This window comes from Streptopelia decaocto, assembly GCF_964273445.1.
Source record: "Streptopelia decaocto genome assembly, chromosome: 5".
In the NCBI taxonomy this organism is placed as follows: Eukaryota; Metazoa; Chordata; class Aves; order Columbiformes; family Columbidae; genus Streptopelia; species Streptopelia decaocto.
In genome coordinates this window covers 30,222,833-30,246,800 of record NC_138659.1, presented here as the reverse complement: position 1 = coordinate 30,246,800, position 23,968 = coordinate 30,222,833, and the positions used below count along the sequence as shown (strand labels likewise).

The 23,968-nt window shown below is 40.2% G+C and overlaps 1 protein-coding gene across 4 annotated transcripts in view; it reads left to right on the top strand.

Annotated features, from left to right (window-relative positions):
* ST6GALNAC3 (ST6 N-acetylgalactosaminide alpha-2,6-sialyltransferase 3) overlaps positions 1-23,968 on the top strand; it is a 250,560-nt gene that overhangs the window by 14,026 nt on the left and 212,566 nt on the right. For 3 of the 4 annotated variants that reach the window (XM_082053320.1, XM_082053318.1, XM_082053321.1), the window contains exon 1: positions 15,760-15,958. The exons of the other annotated variant lie outside the window; for it this stretch is intronic. In XM_082053320.1, coding sequence (XP_081909446.1) covers positions 15,941-15,958 — 18 coding nt within the window. In that variant the 5' untranslated portion in view covers positions 15,760-15,940. Of the gene's footprint in view, positions 1-15,759; positions 15,959-23,968 lie in introns of those variants that run through there. 4 annotated transcript variants of the gene reach the window in all.

Genomic DNA, 23,968 nt, shown 5'->3' with positions numbered 1-23,968 from the left:
ATGTATATATACATGCACCCACAGATGCATAAGCATGCACACACAGAGACACATATACATGTACACACACTGATGGCTACCTTTGTTGTAGATACTTAAATAAGCTCAACTCTTTTGGATTCTGCTCCACTTCTGGGTTGCAATGTCCATATTGGAATATCTGATGTGAAATTTGCCAGTCCAAGGTGAAGAAAGAAACCCTTCTGGCTTGTCGTAACCTGCACTTAGGAATATTTCTGTTATGTGGTTGTCTTGTCTGTATTTCAAACTTCAAGATATTTTCCTTCAAAAAATAAAAGGTTGATAGCATCTTTCCTCTCATAGTTCTCTTCTGTTTGCAGAACAAACTGGTTGCAGCGTTGTGTAAATGCAGATGTCAAGCTTTCAGAGCTTTGTTTAATGTATCTGCCATGTACTGTGTTGGACCACATAGCCAGAGCAGCCTGCTCAGCCTCTGCTCAGGAGTCCCTGCACTGTACTCCAAGTACTTCATGGCAGATCAAAAACCTATTATATTGCCACTTAATTTTATTTTACAATTATAATATTTTCCTGTCTCTTGGGAATTTTAACTATGATTGTGTTATGGTTTCTTGTTCTCTTAAATCTATATGGCAACATTTTATTTTCTATGATGCTGAGTCTTGCAAGGCAGATCACCATCTTGGTCATGTTGATGTGATCCCACTATAAGCTTAATAGTAAAACGGGGTGTTCTTTTTGAAAGTGGACAAGAAAACACCAATGTTATCCAGCAGTGTTGGCTGATAACAGTCTACTAGAGCTAAGAATAACTGACATTTAGACCAGTATAACTTTTTTCTTTGTAATTTACACTGTCCCACTGGTTTAACAATCATACCAACATTGATGTTGGTTAGATGACTTTGCTTCCTTCGTTTGCATGATGCTGGGAAAGTATTTGTAGTTATTATATCTTATTAGCGAAAGCCTTAGTGTCTATTTCATATTTCTGTCTGCTAAGGTTATGTCTTGGTCCAAATCTGACCATTAAAATTTGTTTCTGGTTTGCACTGTGTGCTTTTCTCTTACATGCAGAGTGTCATCTATTGAATTATTGTGCTCCTCCTTTATGTGGAACTCTTGCTCCCCTATCACCTGTAGCTCAGATGACCCATTACTCAGAACACTTTCCATTAACATAGTTCTCTCCATAATTGCCATGAGTGCTACCCTGTGTTTAGGTTCCCTCCTATTCTACATTATATTTGCTATCAATTTTTTGTTCTTTCCATGGTTTGTTGCTTTTGGTAAATTAATTCTCTGCTCTATTTATGCTCTTCACTTGGGAGGTGAGCTTTGAGCTTTGCTTATTTCTTGATTAAAAACTGTTGTGGTTGTTTTAAGGATTCATGGCATTTTAAGCAAATCTAAACAGTCACCGTCCTGTCCCTGCAGTCTTTATTCTGTGTTCCTGCCTTCCCCTTATACACACATATGTACGTGCATACACATGTGCACTATTTTCTTCACTAGCAATAGCACTCATGCAACCAGGTGCCTGCTCCTGGAGTTGATCTTGCTGCAGATTAATCCTGAAAGAGGAAAGAGTTTAGATTAATTCAAGCTATACCAGAGCCACAGTTTATCCTTGTATAAACCTGTAATGAAGTTGGTTCACCTAGTACGTATGGGAAGACAGTTTCAAGCAGTGTGCCTGTCCACTGTCTCTGTGACTGAAGAGAGCTATTTACTGTAAATACAACTTTTGGATAGAAAACTGATTTTCTTTTTTTTAATCATAGATCTTCCTGGTCTCCTGTTCAAACGTGACAAGCTTGGTACATGGTGCAGCTGCTCTTTCTCATATCTTTCCTTTCTGCAGTTCTGGGTTCTTCACATTAACCTTCAAGGGCTTTCCAGGACCTCTTTTGTGTCCTGTAGGCCTGTAGAGAAGACTCTGATCCATACCTGTTGCTCTCAATTGAAAAAAACAAATTATTAGTTTCTGATTTTGCACGCATGCAGGAATGCTTCCCTTCTGACACTTTGTGAAGACAGAAGAGGGTTTGCACCTTCACCGCTTACTGGTGTCCCCCTCAAGCGCTGACCAGCAGCAGAACTCTGTTCTGTGGCTGAGGTTACCAAATGGCACAATACACCACGAATGCAGCCAAACAGCTGAGTGGGAGCTGCTCTTGTTGGTGGTGGTATCTGAGTTCAGGAGTCCTCCCTGTCCTGGAAGTGCATGCAAAGGTGTCTGCCAGAACAGAGGGGACAGATGCGCTGCTCTCTGGGAGGGCTGGCAGCTGTGCGTTGGGGATCCCAGCCCGGGGTATTTCTGGAGCCCAGAGCAGGCTACAACCAGCTCCATGTCATAGAGGAAGAAGACGAGCAGCGTCTTTGCTTTCACTGTTCATCTTTGCAGTTCCTGGCATAATGACAAGTACGGATGGCTTGGATGAGCAGGTCATTTTCCCAGGTGATTTTTGTTTTTAAAATACCCCAGCTTTCTTTAAAAATTAATGTTTCTCTTTATAACTAATTATTGGTAGTAGTATGTGCAAGAAACAGGAAACAAAGACCCTGTTACATCTGGATACGAAGGATAATCCCAAAGAAGGATATTGCATGGAAACGAGAGCACACTGAAGCTAAAACAGAATAATGTCTTAATGGGAGTTATTTGTTGAAGACACAAGACTCTCCAGATGATAGCATGAGTTTTTGCAGTAACTGGCTCTGCCACATATATACAGAGTGTTTCGAAAAGATGGACCCAATCTAAAGTTGGGTCCATCTTTTCGAAACACTCGGTATTTAGTAAAAACACTGTCCCTTACATAAAGTACATTGTGGTGACTGTGAAAGTAGTTGCCATCATTGCTTGAAATGCCTCCTGGTGCTGTGCAGTTTGCACCTTTATCCAGCCACGTCTTGAAATGTCGGTCACAAGTAACAGACAACAGCACAGGTTTGGCATAGCAGGCAGTTAAATAACTTTTTCTTACAAGATGATTCTATCTAGCAGTGCTACCAGACTCATATGTCATTTACCTTACTAAAAATACACATACTTACTGTGAAAGGGGTGGGTGACAGGACCACCTGGCAGGGCTTATATTTTCAGTGTGTAGATGATTTTTGCTTTTGGAATCAAGTGTTCCAATACTGACACTGCAGCCTGAAACAAGAACTGAAAGAACCAATAAAAATCCGAGCTCTAAGAGACCTTTTTTTGTGTGATTTCATAACATGCAGTATAATTAGCCTCCAAATTTAGTGTCCCGTGTTCCTGAACTGTTTGAGAGCAGATCCTGACTTCTGTGAGCAGTCACATCGCTTTCTATCATGTTTAGCAACTTCCTGAGCAGTTCTTTGTGTTTTCTTTCTCGGTGTAATTAACCATAATAGTGTTCATGTGCATTTCAGACACAATTAGGAAACTTTCTGACTAATCTTGGAATAGATTAATTTACACTCTTCCTGTAAATATATTCACGTTTTCTTTAAGAATATTTTCCAGTGATTCTCACACATTATTGAAAATTCTTGCATGGTTTTAGAAGCAAACTGCAAATGTGTGCTAAACACTTGAGCAAATGCCTCCTGGAAATAGAAAGGAACTGAATATGGAAGAGACTTTAAATTTCCATCTGCGTCACGGTGAGGTCTGGGTGTTAACAAGCTCTTCTCTCTGTCTTCTCTCTCTCTCTCTCAGGTTGTTCTACTCAGACTTGCAGAGTCCTGATCTAATTTCACTTTGCCTCTTGAAAGTTCACTGTTTTTGTGAACTGTAGCATACAAACAGTAATGGTGGCTTTTGGAGATTGTTGCTTGATCCCCAGCTGAAATAATTTCCTCTGACAAGCTGTCTTGCTTCGCTCTATCAAAATCACTCCTTTCCAGCACTTACTAACATACTCAGGTAAATAAGTATGATACTATGTGGACAATCTCCAATGTTATATTAGCTTGGCTGTGGTCGATCATCCTCGCTACCGCTTTGAGCTGGCTTGGAGAGAGGGAAGTGTGGACGTAGGGGAGCAGGAGCTGGGGAAGAATCCCACATCTCTCTCTGCAGCTGTTTTCGGGGAGAGGCAGAATAGCATGGTATAGCTCCAAAAGCTTTGTTCAAAGCAAAACAGAGCTACTGTCTGAAATGTATTAAAAGTTAAAACTCCTATCCCTCCAGTGAACTTATTTTGTGTAACAGTGCTCATTTTGACTGTGCATAAGAAAAGCTTCAAGCGATGCAAACAGTGCCCTTTTTCTGAAACCCAGATAGAAATAAGTGGGGTGTAAATGTCACCAACATCTCAAGTGGGTTTAAGATACTGCTTTGAAAATTCACAAATTTGCTCACGCTTACCTAGGGCTTCTGTTTAGGAGGCTATGTTAAAGGAAGAGAATTCCACTTTAGAAGAAGTTTCCATTTCTGTTTGTGAATATAGAATGAAACACAAATTTGCCAGCTCTTTACCCAGCCCTGATGCCAGTCTGTTTAACTATGCCTGTCAGTGGCCTTGCGCCTTTGCCTTTCTAATACAGAGCTGCTGTCCCCTTGGAGGAATTCCTGATGCTTCGTTTTGTGGGACTTAAAAATAGTAACCAGGGGAAGGAAGGAAATGCTCTCAAAGTTGCTATAGTTGTAATTTCCTGTCTGACCTCTTTCTGTAATCCCCCCTACCCTGCCCTGTATTATCCCAAGACCTTTTAGTCCTGACTCAAACCTTGTTGATGTTACAGCCCTTAGTCTATAGCAACAACAGCAACCGTGTGGCTCACAGAAGGGAAGTGTGACTGCACAGGCTGATGTCCTTGATCTTTCCATAAGGGATGCTCTTTGCTGGTGGCTATTAGGCTAAGATTTTTACAGGACCGCAGCAATGTGCAGTTTTCTTTATTCTTAGATAAATGCTAAATTGCAAAGCAAATTATGCAAGAATACGAAGGTATGACTGAGCTATGACTTAAAAAGCTGTCCTTCCTGACACTTCTGAACCAGTTGCCTCTCAGTTGTTCATGCCCTCACCTAATAGTCTGGTTTATATTTTCCTTCTAAGTAAAACTCTCTGAGGATTGTGATTTATACCAAGAAAGACATAAATATGATTCTGGGCAAAATCCAGTGGATCAGGCCGTTTTTCCTGTGGCATCCACTTCTGGAAGGATGCTTCTTTTAGTGGATTAAAGGATAGGATTAGTCCAATATAATTAAATCTCTCCCTACCCCCAAGTCCCAGATGGTGTACCTCTACTTTAGGAGCCTTTAACTGCAAAGGATGACTTTGTTTCAGATAAATAAAATGGAGGAACTTGGTGTTTTTGAACAGGTGTTGCATTTAGTCTCAGAAGAAAAAAATGTAGGCTATCCATGAACCATGAATGACACTTCTGGTGTGAGCAGCCATTCTGCTTGCATGTGGACTCCAGAGTTTAAATTGAACTAGTCCTTAAAGTCCTGAATTTACCCTGTCCTGCCAATTCTTGCTTAAATGACTGCTTTACAGAATGTCTAAATGGGCATAAAGTCAATCTTAACTCCTAGTATATATTTTTTCACTCAGTGAAATCTGGTGTTTCAGAATCTCCAAATGCTGTTGTAAATGTTATTAAAATGGAAAGCCAGACACAGTAAGTTCATCTCTGACTATAAAGTGTTTTTTTTTTATCGTGTACTGCAGCATTTTAAAGCCAGAACTGAGCTGTGGGCAGAATTCTGTCACATCTTGATAAGGAAAAAACCTGGAAGGTTTTGAAAAATAATGAAAATGTTGCCAAACTGTATTATTTTGCGTATGATAAACCATGTGCTATTTTGAACTTTGTTTCTTTCTGGTGGATTAACAGAAATACTGTAGTTTTATTGAGATTGATTCTAGTAAGAAATCTCGGGGCGGCGGGGGGGAGGTGAGTGAAATGTTACCCACCTGAGAATGATTAAAATTATTTTCTTTCTAAAATGTTTCCTATTTAAAATATGTCTCTTTACACTTTGTGAACACCAAGAAGGGAATAAACTTACATGACTTACACTTTTGTTGCAAGAGAATCGGGGTGTTATGTGATTTGCAAACACTAATGGCTCTGCTATCAATAATAAGGACAGACATAGAAAAATGATATGCTGGTACTGAAACTGCTGAGAGTATGTTTACAGAGGCCTTTAAATTGCAGATGACAATTATGAAGGTTTGTAAACAATTGTGATTGAAGACATGGTAGATTTCTTCTGGAGATACACAACTTATTTCCAGTTAAAGCTTTGCAAACCGAATTATCTTTGCATAGCCTGCTGTTTTACACCAAAGGCCACTGAGTCTAAGTCCCTGACTGGCTTAGACTGATGTATGGCAGGGTTAAATTGCTAAAAAAACGGCTTTTTAAAAATAGTCAGACTACCAAATCTTTGTGTTTTACCACTGTAACGGCTGTATGCATTTTCCACATTCACTCTGGCAAAAGTGCTAACGGAGGACTTAATGTCTCTTCGTAAACTCTAAAATGACTTTTAACAAAACATCAAGACCACCAGAAGTCACAGATCATAAAAATTAGAAAACATACCACATCTCTAATTGTCCAGGGACCATTGTATGGACTTTATATGGACCATTAAAAGGATTTGCTCTGAAACATCTTATTTCTTAAGTTATTTGGTATGACAATGGCAGACTTTCTTTCTGTAGCTTCTGAGAAAGTCTATGTTGACAGAGACCACTTAAGTTGTATCCTATTAAGTGGCAGAGTTAGTAGACTGAGCAGCCAGTATTAACTAGATTGGGGTTTGTCACAGATTGGGATCTTGCCTTTCTTTGCTGCTACAGCGCGTTGGGGGAAGTTTGTATTTGTACTCTAGGTGCAGAAGTGGCCGCTTTCGTGTGAGTTGGTTTTTGAGGAGTGGTGTCTCAGATGGTGCTGGAAGTTAGGACAAAATGGCCTGGCAGCCTTGTTGAGTGCCACTGTAACAGCAGGAGATGGAATCTGTGCCTCTGATTTCCATATACTAAGATAAAAATAGTATTAGATAACAAACCTAGGTGTTCAAGAGTTTAAAATGCCAAGTTGGTTACCTCCGAGGTCTTAATTTAGTCAAATTATCTCCTAAACATTATGTATATTTAATTTTTTTTCTAATGGCTCTGATTCTTTTCTGTGCAGAGGTTGGCCAGGTGCAGGTGTAAAGCAGCTACTTATATTCTGTTTGCTCCTCCTTGCCCAAGTGTGGCCCTATGCCACATATTACATCCTGGCAATGAAAGCATTTCCTCAAGACATGATGCCTCATTTCCTAATGGACACTTTTATGCCATTCACTGTAATATGACTTATCCACATTAAAACATATTACTGTTTTATAGGAAAAAAAAAAAAAAAAAGTGTCACCAAAAAATGATTAGTGTCCGTTTATGTTGTTGTCCAATACAGGGTGACTAAGATTTATTTTTTCAGAGTACTTAGCATTGTCTATCAATTAATATGCTCAAAATGTAACTCCTATTACATTCAATTGCATCTTCAAGTGCCCAGTGCCTCAGTGAATAAGCCTTTGCAATTACGAAATGGGAGTTCAGAAAATGAGGGAAAATACTAGAGCCTAGCAATTAATTCAGAGAGCATCGCAGAGCATTTCTGTCAGAGACAAGCACAGAATGCACCTCTTCACAGCAGCTTTCAATTATTTCAATCACCAGACTACTTCTGCATTTTTTCCATAAAACCATTTCTCATTCACTGTATAATTTTTAATTTTTTCCAGTAGGAAACAGCATATTCATGTAACACTAATTCACTCGCATCTTTCGCAAGTTCTGGTTTTTTAAATTACAAAAGGGGTGACAAATGAAACACTCCCCCCCTCAACAAACAAAAAACCAAACCACCACCAAACAAAACAAATCCAATAAGAAGAAAAACCAACCAAAACACATCACAACAACCAACAAAAAAACCCACAACAGCAAAAACTCCAAACAAAAAAGCTCCCAAACTTCCTTTGGGGAAAGTATTGTGTGATCATGGCATTTAGAAATTCTGAGTTCTATATACCCAGGCTAAATTTAAGTTGCACAGACCAACTTAATTCCTGTCTTTCTTTAGTCTTGTGTTGAATTCTACAAGTTTAATCGCATGCTTTCAACAATGTTGTTTGTGCATAATTCAATTTTTGTGTTTGGAATCCAAAACCTTTAAAGTCAGGGTTGTTGATTATTCCAATAAAAGCAATATCTGAAAGTTCTCCAACTCATTAGGCACCTTAAATCTCCTTATAACCACATCTTTTTATCTTCTAGTTCGGTATTACACAGCAGTGTAGAAAACTGTCAGAAGCAAGCTTGTCAGTTCTAAACTTCCAACATTGTTAATTAAAAGCATTGCATAGAATGTATTTTGTTAAAAGCCTGATAGCTATCAGATATTTCAGAAGGTATTAAAGCCTTTTTCTTGATAATATATGTTTATAGTTTGGGATGGACTCTTCAACATACAGCAATTTCTTTTGCTACTGGCAACCTTCATGGGTGAAAGTAGCTTTAATAACAAGGTAGATATTTCTTCTCTTTAGATCCGGTGGAGCAAAGTCTGACATTAGGACACAAGATGATGGCTGGCTAGTCTGTGTCCCTAAAGGCTTCAAGAAGAGTGTGGATTTCATAGAGAAGTAGAGAATCATTTTACTTGGATTCAGAGGAGTAAAGCTCACGATTCAAAATCTGTGAGCAGCTTTTACTCTCTGTTTCACAAGCTGTGGCTAGGTGAGACTTTAAATATGCTAAGAAGGGAATTTCCCTGAAAGAATTTTAATGGAAGGAGTAGAGTTGGATTTTAGTCTAACAGTTTGATTGGTTTCATAACTCAGCAATCAAGTGCAGAATGAGGTTTTAAAACAGGAATATGTGAGTTTGACTGTCTCTGTAAATCTCTTCATATGACACCCCTGTTAACTTGAAAACATTGCTTAGTTTTCTGGTGTATAAATAATATTTTTTTGCTGCATGTCTAAACACTGGGGCCATAACTGAATAAAATATATCCAAGCCAGAAAGCATCTGTGAAACACGGTTTTATTTTTTGTTCATAAAATTACTGTCATCATGTTACAGGTCCATTTATAGCACGCTAAAATAATGCTAATTCAGAATGCTCAAGTTACACTTGGTGCTGGTTTCTATCCTGTGAGTGCTGCTGGCTTTGGTAGAACTGGTGCAAGTGATCAGCTGTTGCAGAATTGGACCATTTCTGATTACACTTGCCTGTTTTTCTGTTGAGAGCTTGAAACTACAAAGAACTCTAAAACCTGAGACTAAGATTAGAAAAAAACCCTTTGGTTTTCTCTTGCCATTGCGTTGGTTTTAATTAGATATAGAAAGTTCTGATGCATAAGGCAAATCTGCCTTCAGGATCTTAGTTTTCCGGAGCCCAGCCACGTGCAGCCGCTGTCCTGGACTGTCCTGGCTGCCATGCTGCTCTCTCTGTCCCTTAAGAAGATGTGGGGCAGAGAACCTGTTGTCCCTGGTGGCACAGCAGGTTTCTCGGGCTTTCTGCTCGTGGCAGGGCAGAGCCTGTTGAGCAGTGGTTGCTGCTGTCCCCACTCAGAGCCCCGTGGCAGAACAGGGGCAGACCTTCGGAACTCAGAGGATGCTGGCAGTGATGGGGTCTGCACAATAATTAAAAGGATAATGCATGAGACACTGGGTAGGCAAGGTGAGCGCCAGGGACTCTTTCCCCTGTTTTCTAGCCTGTGAAGTAGAGATGGGTTCCTGTCCTTCACAAGCTCCCTGCTCCTGGGCAAAAATAGGATTCTCAAGTTCCTATCTCATTACCAGAATACAGAGAGACTGATTTATTATTTTCCCTGGAGAATAATTCTTAATTTAAGACCAATATTAGGGCTTTGGGATTCAGAGTTTTGTGACAGTATGATGTGTAGCAGGATGTGGTTGAGCAAGGTGGCTCAGATCTGACAGCATGGGGGATGAGCCCCCCTAGATATGTTACATGACAGCAGTCAAAAAAACCCCAACACTTTTTCTTTTTCCTTCCCCTTCAGAACAAAATTAATTCTACATTGCATTAAGCAAATCTGTCTTTACCACTGTGCTTTTGAGGTTTTCCTTTCAAGTGCAAAGAAACGTTAGATAAAGCCTTGGCAAGGGCTAGGGACAGGTTTTTTTCAAAAGACAGGCAGTTTGGATAATAGCAGAGCTTAGCCCATAAAACCAGTAGCTGACTGGATCTTTGGAGGAAGCACGGCAGGGGACGGTCTCTGCTTCTGCAGCTCAGGAGAAGGTATTCTCCTAAGTTGAAATACTGGATTGAAAATTTCTATGCCAATTTAGGGTCTTCAATACTGTGATTGAAGTCGTTGCTTTTCCTAAGTTCCTTTTATGTGAACAGCTGTATTCTCAAAGATAAAATCTCATTAGCGGGCAAATTGACATGGACATATCTAAGAGTGAAATAGCATTAATGCTTTTGTAATGTTAGAATTATATGTTATAAAAACAGTGGGAATGTAAAGGCACTGATAATAGGAGTAAAGACTGTAAAAAGTTAATAGTGCAAAAACCAAGTATGTCCTTGGCTGCAGAACTTGCAAGAAATTCCTGTCAACCAACCATGTTCTCTAGTCAGCAACATTACCTTTAAATGTCAGTACATTTTCAAACACATCATTTAGCTTTTAAATGCCCTTCAAGATGTTATTGATGGATTTTCTTCTCCTGGAGACTGCAGTAAGTTATACATTTGTTTAACTTACTGTTTTTATACGGGCAAAACAGCTGGTGGCCTAAGTGGACATGGAATTCTTCAGAGTTGCTTAGTCTGTTTTAATTAGAGGAAAGCTGTCTGAGAAGATAGACAGTGTTCTTCTCTGAGCAGGTTTGGGTGCAGTGTTTTGGTGCGTGGTGGTGGGGTGTGTTTGTTTGTTTTCACCCCTGCATTTTAAATTCTATTTGAACTCCATTTTTTTCCTGTTAAAACAAATTTTCAAGTAAGATATAACATGCACTTTTTCATTAATATGAACTAGAACAATCAGTGTAAAATGATTACTGTTTAATAAGCAACTCTGAAGGCAGAAACCTGAAGTTCTCAGATGAGTTTGGATTGAAAATAAAACAACAATATTCTGAAAAAGTTACTGATTTGCAGGGTTTGCTTTGTTCTGCTCCCAGGAACTTCTACAGACCTTTGCATTTTAATCTCTGAATATTCACGCATTTAAAAATAGTAGGTTTTTATTTTCTTTTAAATAGTAAATATTTTTTGACAACATTGTGTGCTTTCTGTAAAAGCCATATACTAAAGATACAGGATAGACTATATCCTTTATTTCACATAGATGTAAAGTAGCTTAGCATTTACCTTTATTGAAAGATTTGTTTTGTGTTAGAGAATAAAGGTGTTTTGGTTTTTTTCCCTAAAGCGTTGGGCCTGGGCAACACTTCATTTTTATTTTTTAAATGCATGATTTTTTTTTAATGAATGTTAAGTTGATAGAAACTTGAGACATGGATTTCAGTATGTTTGTAGGTGTGTATGAGAAAGTGGCTGGGGGGAACTCACGACCGTGCAAGGTCTGAAAGTGCTGTGCGCTTATGCTAAATTGTTACCATGACACTGAATAATAGTGCGGTGATGAGCTGAATTTCTAATAGCATTAATGGTGCCGAGCAACCCTTGTCTCCTGCTGGTAAAACATGCAGAAGTATTCCACAACTGAAGGTTTGTTTGGTTTTGTTTTAAATGCTGCATAGTTGTCCTGCAGCTGAGTAAGGGACAATCAAATGGTGCTGAGGAAGAACCTGAGCAGGGGCAATCTGTACTTCTGATTTGGCTTGTGTATGTGCCATGCTTGTTTTAAGCTGTAAGGATTTTTCTGACAAGTAGAGGTAGAATTCAGACTGTATCAAGCCTCATGTGTTCTCAGCTTCTGGACTCCAGATGGAGTGTAGCAGGAGTTCAGCTCTGACATGAAGCACACTGGCTTTATGTAGCCATTTTTCTTACCTGAAAAGTCAGGCTTATGGAAAGGTTTAAATTAAAATTACATGTAACATTTGGATAACCTGATAAGCTTTCCCATTTAAATCATAGCCTGCTGTTTTTCCATCCTCTCACCTTCTACTTTTGTCATGCCATTGGGCTGACGAGTAGGTTATATTGCTTACATCTAATGGTGAGTTACGTTAGGTAAGGAAAAATTGATAGAGAAGGTTGGGAAGATGAGTTGACTGGATAACAGTAGAGCGGATCTGTTACTTCCCCGCTGACTTGGGTTGCACCTGAAGGGTGTCCCATCCCTTGTCAAATGACATAAGTTTGTAGTGGCAGAGAGTATAAAAATAGTTTCTTCCTTTTTGGCACGTTTTCACGAGATGCGACAGCATCTGGTTTCAGCAGTTAGTGAGCGGATGGTAGTTTTCAGACTTTCTCTAATGAGGCACTTTTAAAATACAGAATATGGGATTAGCAAATTAATGTTGAAGTCTGTTACCCCTTTGTGGGCTTTTGGCTTTGGAGTTCTCATTATAGGTGAAAGTACAGCTTTATCAGCTATGTGATGTCCATTAACTCAACAAACCCATCAAGCAGTATGCATGGCACAGCCTAGCCCAGCAGAACCAGCCATAGCAGCAGTACAGAGAAACTCTTCCTTGCATGCTGGTACTGTGCAGCTGTATTAATCCTTGCAAATTAAGGTTTAATCAGCCTTCTCCACAAAGGATTATGGCAGAACTAGTTTTTAAGAGCTAGAATTGAAAAGAGTTGCTGCCCAAACCACCGTATTTTCCCTGAAGATGCATCTCTGTAGGAATGTATTGGCAGGGTTTGAACTAGATGGCAAATATGGAAGATCTTTGTCTTCAGAACTAGGAGTGACTCTGTGTGGCCTGTCACAATGACTCAGACTTGAAAGGCAGCTTCATACTGCCTTTGATATCCCTACCAGGCAACAACAACTGTGGTTATTTTGGATGCGAAGTTGTATGCACGGTTGAAATTTGGGTGAGCCATGCTTGACCTAAAGCACAAAAGTATTTTAAGTTCAAGTAAAACATTTCATGAGGCTTATGGAAAAGGTGTGCTTGCAACGTTTGTTTGCTTTTATCATTTAGTGGATGCATTTCTTCACGTTGTTTCTCTGAGGTGAAATGAGCTCAGCCTAAGGCTGGCCTTTCTGTTGCTGTTTATGGTGACTTCAGCTAGAGTCACACCTTCAGTTCTTTTCCCCAGGAGCAAATAAAGTGGAATATCATATCCTTAGAGAAAAGTGTGTATTTGTCTGAGAGGCATGGCTTTAGGTTTTCTCCTCTCTAAGTTAAAGAAGAAAAGATTCAAACTTTGCCTGCATTTCCAGAGAACAGAGTTTCCCACAGCTCACTTACAAGCACCAGCAGAGCATTATCTACAACAGCAGCAGCTGCTGGAGGGTCCTGCTGGCTGCGAGTGGCCCAGAGGAGCTGTGGGACCCTCTGCACACTGTGAGCAACTTGGGGGCACTTAGAGCACTTCTAGCATTCCAGAAAATCTATTTGCCTGTATTTCGCTAAACTGAGAAGATTTAGAGGGGCTGTAGCTGCCTCTTGGACAAACTAAGAAATTACTTCTGTTATGCCCCTAAAAAGGTGTCATAAAGCAGCCCAGCAAGCATGTGAATATGAGGTGGTTGGATGATGTGTGAAGGAGGGAAGGATGGCTGTTGCTGGGGTGAAGTGATAATGAAGTATCGTTAAGACAAATATCCATTTAAAAACGTCTAAGATTTAAAGGTCACTATATTTTGCCTGATGTGGTCTATAGAATCAAAGCATGTCAGAGAAGTGCTTAAAACAAGACACCCACATCCTTGCCTTTCCTCAAGGCATATAATTCTCTGGAAATCCCTGAATACTTTGGACATATTGAAATGATTGACCTTTTCAGGACAGTTTCTCTCCAAGTTTCGTTCCTTTTGTTCTTTACAGTGTTGGTAAGGCGGGGGTGGGAAGGGGATGGAATATTTTTCATTTGTCTCAGATGGCAACTTTTCCCATACCACACAGACAGAAGAAATAGTTTCAGTCCCAGAAAAACTACATGTTTGACTGCTGGGGGGGGGAAACAGGCTATTTTTTTTAATAAGAAAAAAAATAGTTTGTGTATTTTATTAATTAAACCCGGAGTTTTGTTTCGTAACTCCTTATGAACAACTAGTCCTTAGAGAGGCATAAACTGCAATCCAGAATGCTATAATGCTGATTGGTGGTAGCTTCTAATAAAAAAAGACTATAGGTTCCTTCCTCACAAGCTTCTTCCACTGATTCATTGTTTAGGTATTTCCTTATGTTAGACAACTCATAGTTAGAAACTTCAATAAGTTTTTTTTTTCATTATTTTCCCCAACACCACCACCGTTTTCGGCTTTGGCTTGTGGCTGTAGTTGAGCAAAGAGGTGGATTTCCCGTGGTGGGGAGGTGCTGAGGAGTTTGCAGGACCTGTGTAAAACTGCGGCGCTCCCGAGGGGTGGTGCAAAGGCCAAACACAAATTTGCATCTTCTTCAGAAATGCACAGGAAGGCAGCCAAGGAGTGTGAGCTGGAGAAAGCCCCTCCAGTCCCTTTCTGTTCTTCTCTTGGGGGTGACTGGCCCCTGCATAGAAATGGGGACAGCAAATTCCTTTAGCTTCAACTCACTGTCTTGAGGGATTGCATCTGGACAGGAGAGGCTTGCCAGGCAGGGAACGGTATTGGTTATTAAATGTGCAGCACAGCACTAACCCTTTCTGGATTCCACATATTAAGGAGCTCCGTGGTAAGCAGTTTCATAACATTAACTAGAGTGTATTGGCTGCATATAAACAGGTACCCTGAGTTGCTGCAGAGAGGATGAAGACATCCACTACAAGGAATTTATTAAGGGAGAGGGAGAGCTTTGGTGTGTATTAAAGCAGCGGGAGTGAGGCAATGTAGCACACAAGGAACACAGGGAAGGTGCCAAGTACAGAAAATGCAAAGGGTTCCAAGATGTAGTAATGAGAAGTACTGGGAAAACGTAAAAGGTGGAGAAAGAGACCGAAGGAGAAGTAACAAATATGAAGTGAAACCTTTATAATATATAGAGCATCATGTGCAAGAGGAGAATTTGAATTTAATAAGATGATGTGAAAAGATCTCTTAAACAGATGAATGTATTAATCTGTAGCTAATCGCACCATAGTGTTGGAAAGCCCAAAGAAAGTTCATAGACCCTTTTTCAGACTTGCACAAATAATAATAATAATACTAATAAAAACCCCACCAGCCCAGAGTTTCCCTTCCCGGTGATGCATGCCAGCCCATTACACAAAAGGGCAGGCGCAGCACCGTGCAAGCACCTCTGGTGGGATATTTGCGTTGGCTGCTGCTAATGATTAGCTCTCATAGGGAAGCAGTTGCAGCCTTCAGACAAAGAGAAGAGTGCTATACAATGAAAAGGGCTGGACATAAAGCAATATTTCACACTAACAAGCAGCATAAGGATTTTTAGAGCCCAAATAAGAGTTCGGACTTTCCTGACCAACTGGCAGCAACAACCTCCTGAGAACATTTGGAGAGTTGCACGGGGATTAATTATAAACATGCAGCTCCATTTGTGACCATCGCGAAACATCTGCAAGGTATACATTGCCGTTTGTACGTATAGTATTGCGCGAGAGCGTCCCGGAGCTTACAGAAATACACGCTGGAGCCATGAATCAAACGGGGTCATGTGACGGAGGGGAGGTGCTGGGCTGGCTCCCAGCCAGTGGTACGAGCTGATGGGTGGAACGAAAGGGGCATAGAAAGACTAATATGACTAACGGATCCTGGATGCGTGGTACCCTTATTTGGATCTACAGGAATGTAAGCTCTAGCAGTTCTGCAGCTCTGCCAGCCTTTTGCCTGACACTGGAGCTGCTGCTCACAAAGTAGAATCCTGCTGCTCTGTGGTAGGAAGGATAGAGAAAGAACATGGCCTGCATTTTGAAGGTAAATCGCTATCTGTTGCTTGAATGCATTGTTAGAGAGCCCCTTGCTGCTCAGAGGCATGGATTCGGTATGGTCCTATTGCATCTTCGTTGTCTTTGAATACTGGCTTTGTTTGGCAAATGAATATGTAGAGATTCTGCAATGTACAGCTGTGCTCTGCTTCCCTCTGCCATTCTTTTCCTTTTCCCCTGCATTGTCAGAACCGCGAGCTATCGGCTAGCGGGAAGGGAACTGTGTCGGGAATAATAGGAGGGGGGGTGAGGGGCTCTGGTTTGTCTCAGCTGACTTTGAGCTGAATTCCTTCAGGAGCAATAGCTTTCGGGCAACAGACCCTCAGTACAAAGGACAAAACAGGGGAAGTTATTTTCTTTATCTGACCGTGCAGCATTTACTGCTTTTAAAGCAAAGGTTGCAGATGTACACAGCTGTCCCAGTTGCTCCTTAAGCACACATTCCTCTGCTGAATTTACTCAAGACCCACATGCTCCACGCAATTATACTTTAATATTTAATTACATCTGCTAATTAAGCAACCTATTTCATAGAAGGTTCTTTCCCCCTTCTCGCCAGTAAATATGAGCGTAAACTTACCATGTGATCCTAGGGTTTCTCCAGCCTGCTTTCCTCATTGAGATAAAAGTCTTTGCAGCCAGCATGTCATGGAGGTGAGGGAGCATCACTAGCACCAAGGATTGAATGAAAGGGGAGGAGGCGGAAGTGCGGGCAGTTGGAAACAAGCGGCGTTTGTGTCCTCACAGTGTTGTCACTCACAGGGAGTCGCTCTCCTGTGCCTGGCTGGGAAGTGGTTTGTTTCAGATTCATTTGCTATCTGCCTTGCTCCTTTCTGTGTATATTTTGAATACATTTGCACTCTGTTCCTTTCAGTAAACAGAACTGATCTGTGAATGCTTTGTTATTTTCAGTCTGATCTACTAACAAAGGGTTGATTATGCCAAACTTTGGGATTGCCTCTCATAGCAGTTGCCTTCAGCATAGCAGCAAAACAGATAAATCACAAAGCTTTGAAACAGTCCTCAAATAATAAATGTTACTGTGTCTCCTTGAATCCAATTTTTATTACTTTTTTATTTGCTGCACTATTTTCCCCTTTCATTCATTCCCTACTAGTGGGTCTGTGGTACATGGATTTTATTTTATTTTTTTTTTTCTAGTTTTCTTTCATGAGCATGTAGTTTGTGGCAGCCCATATTAATAAATATGGCAAAGTCTGCCTCAAGTGCAGAAATGTCCTTGGACTAGCAGGTTCTGCTCAGAGATAGATACTAACAAACTCCTTTAAACAGAGAGCACTGATGCAATTGGAAGTTGTGGCTCGGGCTGAGGAGGTATGAGCTCTGTGAACGGAGCCTGGCTTCACAAAGACAAGCGTGTGCACTCATTTTTAAACACTCCCTGAACGACACAGCTTTGATCTGCCAGCGATCCAGATCTTTTTACATTTTCCGACTATGCGGAGAGATCATATGCAAAATCTTCCCTCTGGCCCTAATGGTTAAGTAAGAATGTCCTTTTACAAGAGAACTTCAGTGTCTCTTTTGCCCTCCCAATCCTTTCCTCTGCACAGTTTGGTGACACAGCCTGCCACAAGCATGACTTCTGCAGGGTCTCCCTTTTAGAGTTTGAATTATAGCACAATAAACACCTTCCCTTTGCTCAGGCCTGGAGCTCCATTTGGTTGTAACTCTGATTAAATCACTAGATAAATTGGTATTCCTTGACTTCAGCCCTCTGCCACCTTAATTCGTAATCTTGTTAATACAGGCAGGTGCAAGGATAGAAAGTGAAACAGATATGTGAAGATTAGCTTTGCCATAAGGCAGGCTGGACTTTCTCAGACAGATGTCCCATAGGAGTAATTTAAATGTCTAGATCAAGATACCTAATGGTGTATAATTTTTTAATGTAATGCCTACAGGTACTCCTCAAGCTTTTACAAGACAAGGAAATGCAAAATAATATGTATATTTTGATGTGACACCAGACTAATTCCTCCCTGAAAATACAAAAAAAAGCTACGCCCTCCTCCTTTCTCTCAGGTTTGTTCTGACTCCCTCATTTATTCAGTTAGTAGCCTGTGTGGAAACATATAAAATCAATCAATCTGTGCTATAGGTATAGATTTTTAACTAGGTGGTGGCACAGGGAATGGGAAGCCAGACCAGTTGTGTGTCCTTGCCACTTCAGCCCCGAGTGCCTCTCTGGCACTTCCTTCTGATTTGTGCTGCCTCCGTTCCTAGATTCATTTTTTCCCCCTTCTCAATTATTCCACATTCTCCCACCAAAATATTGAGACTTTTTGAATGCTGGAGTTCTGTATGTGTGTGAGTTTAACAGAAATGAAGTTGGATAGATACGTCTGTAAAGTACAAAGAACAGAGGTGGCTGTTAATTACTAACTGGAGTTACAGTGGTTAAGAGCATGTTAGAAAAAGTGTATAATGTGTAGATACCAAGACCTCCTTTTCCTATAACTACTGTACAAAATAATCTCTGTGTGTAGCTCTTGTAGTAGGTAAGACTGGTGGGGTTGTCACTGATAGTGGCTCCAGAAACTTTGTCTCCAATTGGTAGCAGGACACTCTTGTTAAAACCAGTGAAACTCTTTTCTGATACATTCCTCCTTCTGTTGAGGAAATAGGCGAGTTCTAAGATGCAGGATGTGTTTTTATATTTTCCATAATGTCTTTAAAAATCCTGGCAAATAGCTGAGTGAGGCGTAGGCATTCCTTGGTAGCAAACAGTTGATCTTATGCTTGTTACTATGGTAGCTACATGCCACCTTGCTGATTACTAGATTAACAGTGTGATTAATATTTATGTAGTCCTTAAAGATGCTGGCTCCCTAACCTCCACTGTATTAGCCACTGACCCTTTAAAATGATGACAGATCTTATTGAATAAGTTACTTCAAAGAAATCCTAGTTTTTGCAGAATTGAAAAATGATGGTTCATTGTACCTGTCATCTTACAATAAATATAAGATAAATGATAATGATACTCTGTAAAATGTTTATATCCCTCATGGAGGGCTGGACCACAATATTTTAAAGCAAATGGAACGGGTAATATAGTTCACACATGCTGAACTTGGCAGAGGATAATGCCTTCCCCCATTTACAAACTCTTCTTTTTAAATGGAGGTTTCGAAGAAGGTGATGAAAGTGGATTATGTTGTCAACATAGTACAATTTCAACCGTGTCAGCTCAGTGTGGTAGAATTTAATTTAAAAAGTCCATGTGTGATGGGCCCATACCGTGAGGACTGAGCTTGAAGTCTAGAAAGATGTCTCTTCTGTTTTGTGTGCTGTGTATTTACTGTGCAGTGCACAGAGGAGATTTCATGGGCCTATAGGCTGGATGTGGCCACCTACCAGCAGAGATCACAAACGAGTTGGAAGCTTCAGTGGAATTCTGTGGTCTGAATAGTATTTGTATAATGTGACACAATACTTTTAGTTACCACAGTTGATTCTGAGTTCTTGCAAAGTAAGCAGGTGGCAAACTAAAAACCATAGTTGCTTTAATATTTTTATCTAATCCAACAATAAAAAGAACTGCTTTGCAAAAAGTAACTTACAGGTTTCAGCCAAACAAAACCCTTTGGCACATGCTTGTAACAATTTTCTGCTAGATGCTGTTAAAGCTGATGGTACCTACGTGTTCACCTATGGTGGTTTTTGCATGTTTTCTCTTCGTGGTTATTTCAGCTGGTTTAATTAAATCCGCAGGCTGCATTTTCCCCTTAGTTCACATGGAAAGCTGTATTTGGCAGGAATTTTCTTTGAGAATTTTCTCGGAGTGTTCAATGGCCTGCATCTGATTGGGGTGTTTGGTCATGGCAGTAATACAGATAACACTCCTATCTGCAGGCATATGCTCCATCTGTACTTTTGAGACTCAAATAGCAAAGCTGATCTCATTCTATCAAATTTTCCATCCTAGCAAGTAGCTTTTTAGAGGGGAAAGGCAGAAGGTCTACAAGGATCTGGTCCTGGTGTTTGGGCTCTTGTCATTTTGAATATTTAATTATTAATTTGATTTTTTTGTTTTTAACCCTTATGTGCATGATGAAGATTGTAGATCTTTCCTCCCAAGCTTCTAACATAATCAGAAGCACATTCTTTGTTTCACCTCTGCTCTGTTTTGCAGGGTAGGTTTTGTGTTTCACCATAATTCCATTTGCTGGGAGGGATTTTCAGGATGTGGGGCCTCCCATGGAGATGACCTCTGTATCCTGCTTGTATCAGGTCCAAGATAATTCACATCCTCCCTCGACTGTTAAATTGACTGCAGCGATGTTTATGCATGGCATCCATCCGTTTTCCTATTCTGAGAATTGTACTTGGATCCCGTTTGATTCTCATGCTGTGCTCTTTCCCTTGACATGGCAGGAGTTGGAGAGATCCTCCTCATGGGAGGGTCCCCATCTGATGGCTCATTTCCCAGCAGCATCTGAATTTGCTACAGGTTCCCTGTCATGTAAGCTTTCTTCTCAGCTTGTCTTAACCTGACGATGAACAGTTTTATAGGCTGTGGTATTTCTGTTGTGACTGGGATCATTCCAAGGGGTATATGGTTATATCTTTATGGATGGAAATTGTAAATACACAAAGGTGCCCCTTATGAGCTGTGCACAAAAGAGCTGGAAAATGACAGGAGGATGCAACAAGGAGTTACAGAGAAAAATCAGGATTTCTGAGGCACTAACCAGGTTTCTTGTTGGATTGCTCTGTCCTTATTTGCTATTGCTGATTTCCTCTCCCCTCCGCCAAACAAAACTAGCAAGACTCCATAGTTAATTCTTTCTGGTGTTCCTTCTACATTGGACACTTCTATTTTAAATTCATTTATTAAAATGAGTCTGTTTCAAACTAAAAGACAACTTGTTGTTGTTTTGTTGCTCTGCATTGTTTACCTCTAAATTGCTCCAAAGTGAATGAAGCTGTGCTAATGAATCCAGCAATGTGCTGGGCTAGGATTTGCTGTATCATGGGCCAGTGGTGCTTGATTACTGTGTAAGATTTTATGGAGTGTAGTACATAGAATTTTGTAATGTGTTTTTTTATTGTGTTGGCTTCTTGAAAATTTAAGGAAAATTAAATTCTAAGAAGTATAAAACCACTTTTTATTCTCACTTGCAATGATCTCAAACTAATACTTTCAAGATAATATATTAGACCCTTCCCAAGGAGAAGGAGATGGCAGTCTGGTCAGTCTAGTCCTACAAGAGACTCGCTTTGGTTGTATGAATTTGATTTTGATGCCCATGTAGCTAAACCAAGACAATCTCTGGTGTAAGTGTACTTAAGTTGGTTTAAAACTGGAGTTTCTGGTCTGAATTCATTAGAAGTGTGAAAACTAAGACTGCAAAACCAGCATGAAATTAGGTCTTGTCTCATACTTAGAGTTTTACATTTAAGTAGTTATGTTATAAAGCAGTAATGGGAGAAAGGCTGTTGTTTTGCAGTTCATCTTTAAGGAATGAAGCATGTGTCATCCAGATGTTTTTGGGTTCTCCCCGACCCGGGATACTCAGTTGTTGTGTGTGTTATCATGGCTATGGAATTGCATATTAAAGGTAGAGCAGTCTTCTCAAAATTCAGCCTCTTCGTAGACATGTTCATGAGCTTCAGTGGTTTAAGTCTTGTTTATTTTTTACATTTTCATTTTGACAAGTCATGAATGCCAGGTAACTTGTCATGTCATAGTATGGCATAAATCATCATAGGAAGCAGCAAATTCTTCTACTTTGATATAACATATCAAAATTCTTGAAATATAGGACAGATGTGCTCTTATTTCTAGTGAGATGTAGCCAAAAGGAAAACAGCCTTTGTCACAGTAGCTAAACACATGTTACTACGGGGGTCTGAAATGCAGCTTAAAAGATCCTGATTTTGATTTTATTCTGTAGGTTTTAGTGAAAACTCTCACACCACCTCCTCAGTTACTTTGAAAAGGTGGAGCTTTCAGTGGTTTTTCTGGTCCCTTGCCATGTTTCATACCAGCAGTATCTGTGCACCTTCTACAAGTGTAGTCCTGGACATGGTGCTCTGTCTGGGGTTTGCTCTTTCCTTTTCCAAAGGAAGCAATATTTATGCAGTAGGTTTACTTTTTTTAAGAGGTATTTTTTGTGTGTGTGTGGCTTAAGGGAGGGAAAAAAAAGTTTCCGTGTATTTGTTAGGAAGGATCAAATGCTCACACATGGAATGGAAGGTGAATTTATGTATCTTCCTGGTGATTATTAGATAAATATCATTTTTTGCACCAATCTCCTCCTCAGAGCAGCTTCTACCACAAAATAAAGAGCTATTTTGTGTGAGAAAAATGGAGTTATTGATTGTAGGTTTATTTCAGACTTTTAGTCTGACTAACAGGTATTATGGGCCTGGGGCACGCAGCCACTTGAAAATAAATGGCTGGCATTGGAGAGGATGGGAAATTCTATGGGAGGCCCATGGAAGAGTGGGAGGCTTTGATTTGGCTACTACTGTTGAGTCCCTTAATCACTCCAGAGAGGTGCTGCTGTGTGGCAAGTTGGTTGTCCCCAGGAACAAAGCCAACTTATTAACCTAACTGGCAATTTATTTAGTGGTTGTTATCCATGACACTTTGCCGATGCTTTCTTCTGCCTGTCAGTTGCTCTCCATCCGTGGTCTGATTCTTAGCAGTGTGAACATATGTAACGAAGAGGTGGAAGTATTGCTAGTATTCAGGACCTCTCTGAGAGCTCTTTCCAGGAGTAGGGAAGAATTGATCTTTATGGAGATCTGTAAACAAGGTGGGTAAAGGCAGCTTGATTTATTGGATGTGTTCTCAATAAATAAGGCAAAACTCTGCCTTGGGCCCTGTCATCTCTTAAGGCTGAGGGAGTATTTGTGTCACTGTTGTCAGCATCCAGTGCTTGTGTGGGATTACTTTGCTATTCCTGCTGGAGGAAAAACTGCATCTGCTGCATCTTGTGGTTGTAAATAACCCATGTGCTGCTGAGATAGGAAAGGCCAGGGCTATTCTAGTGGGTTCACTGGTTTCTGCAGAATGGGAACTTGGGCTGGAAAAGGACAATGTGTGATTGTAATGTATGTTGTGTCCCTGAGTCTAAGAGCAGAATAAAACATGGCTGGATGAGCTGTGAGTTGCTGTGTATCATCCCAGACAATGTTAAATATCACGCTGAATATTCTCTGGACTCCTCCCTGCCTTCCACACTCAGTGTTTATGTAAATATTGCGTTAACACTCTTACGAATATGACTTTGATAGTAGTGTCACAAATTATATCAACAAAGATATACTGGTGTGTCCAATTTATATACATGGGCTTTGTATTTAAAATAGTAACAGTTATTTTGCTTTGGATCATTTCAGCAGAAGCACCTGGAGAACATGATAATTCTTGGTTGATAGATTTGAAATTGGATAAAATACCATGCTGGATATTCTTTTTCATCTTTACTATTGAGAAAAACAAATGTGAGGCAGGAACTGAAATGGAAGTGTCCGGGAGATGAAATCTTGTAAGTACTGCTGTTCAGGAGGGATGGCTCATGTTGTCCAAAGGCGGCTCTATTAAGCAGTTCTTGTATGTGTGTGTACCATGTGCGATGCTTTAAAATTGATGTGGGAGCACCACACTTGCTAATAATTAAATGAAGCAGTAGCTTCTTATGAAGGGTACATTTTGCAACAATTTGCATTAACAACAGGCAGTGGAATACTAGCCTAGGCAGGTAAGATACACATGTGGAGCAGTTGAAAGTGATCAGAAAAACATGTTTGTTTCATGGGAATAGATAGCAATTTGTACAGGAGAAATGCAGAATGAATTATTTATAGATCCTTTCTCTTGTAATGATGCATTCCTTGCATGTTGGCTTGGTGTAGATTAGGTATCTTTTGTCTCTTTCTAAGATTTTTTTTTTCCTTAATATAATCTCACCACTAGCATAAGTTTGCCAGGTCTTTGCCAAAGGGAATGCCCTTCCGAGCA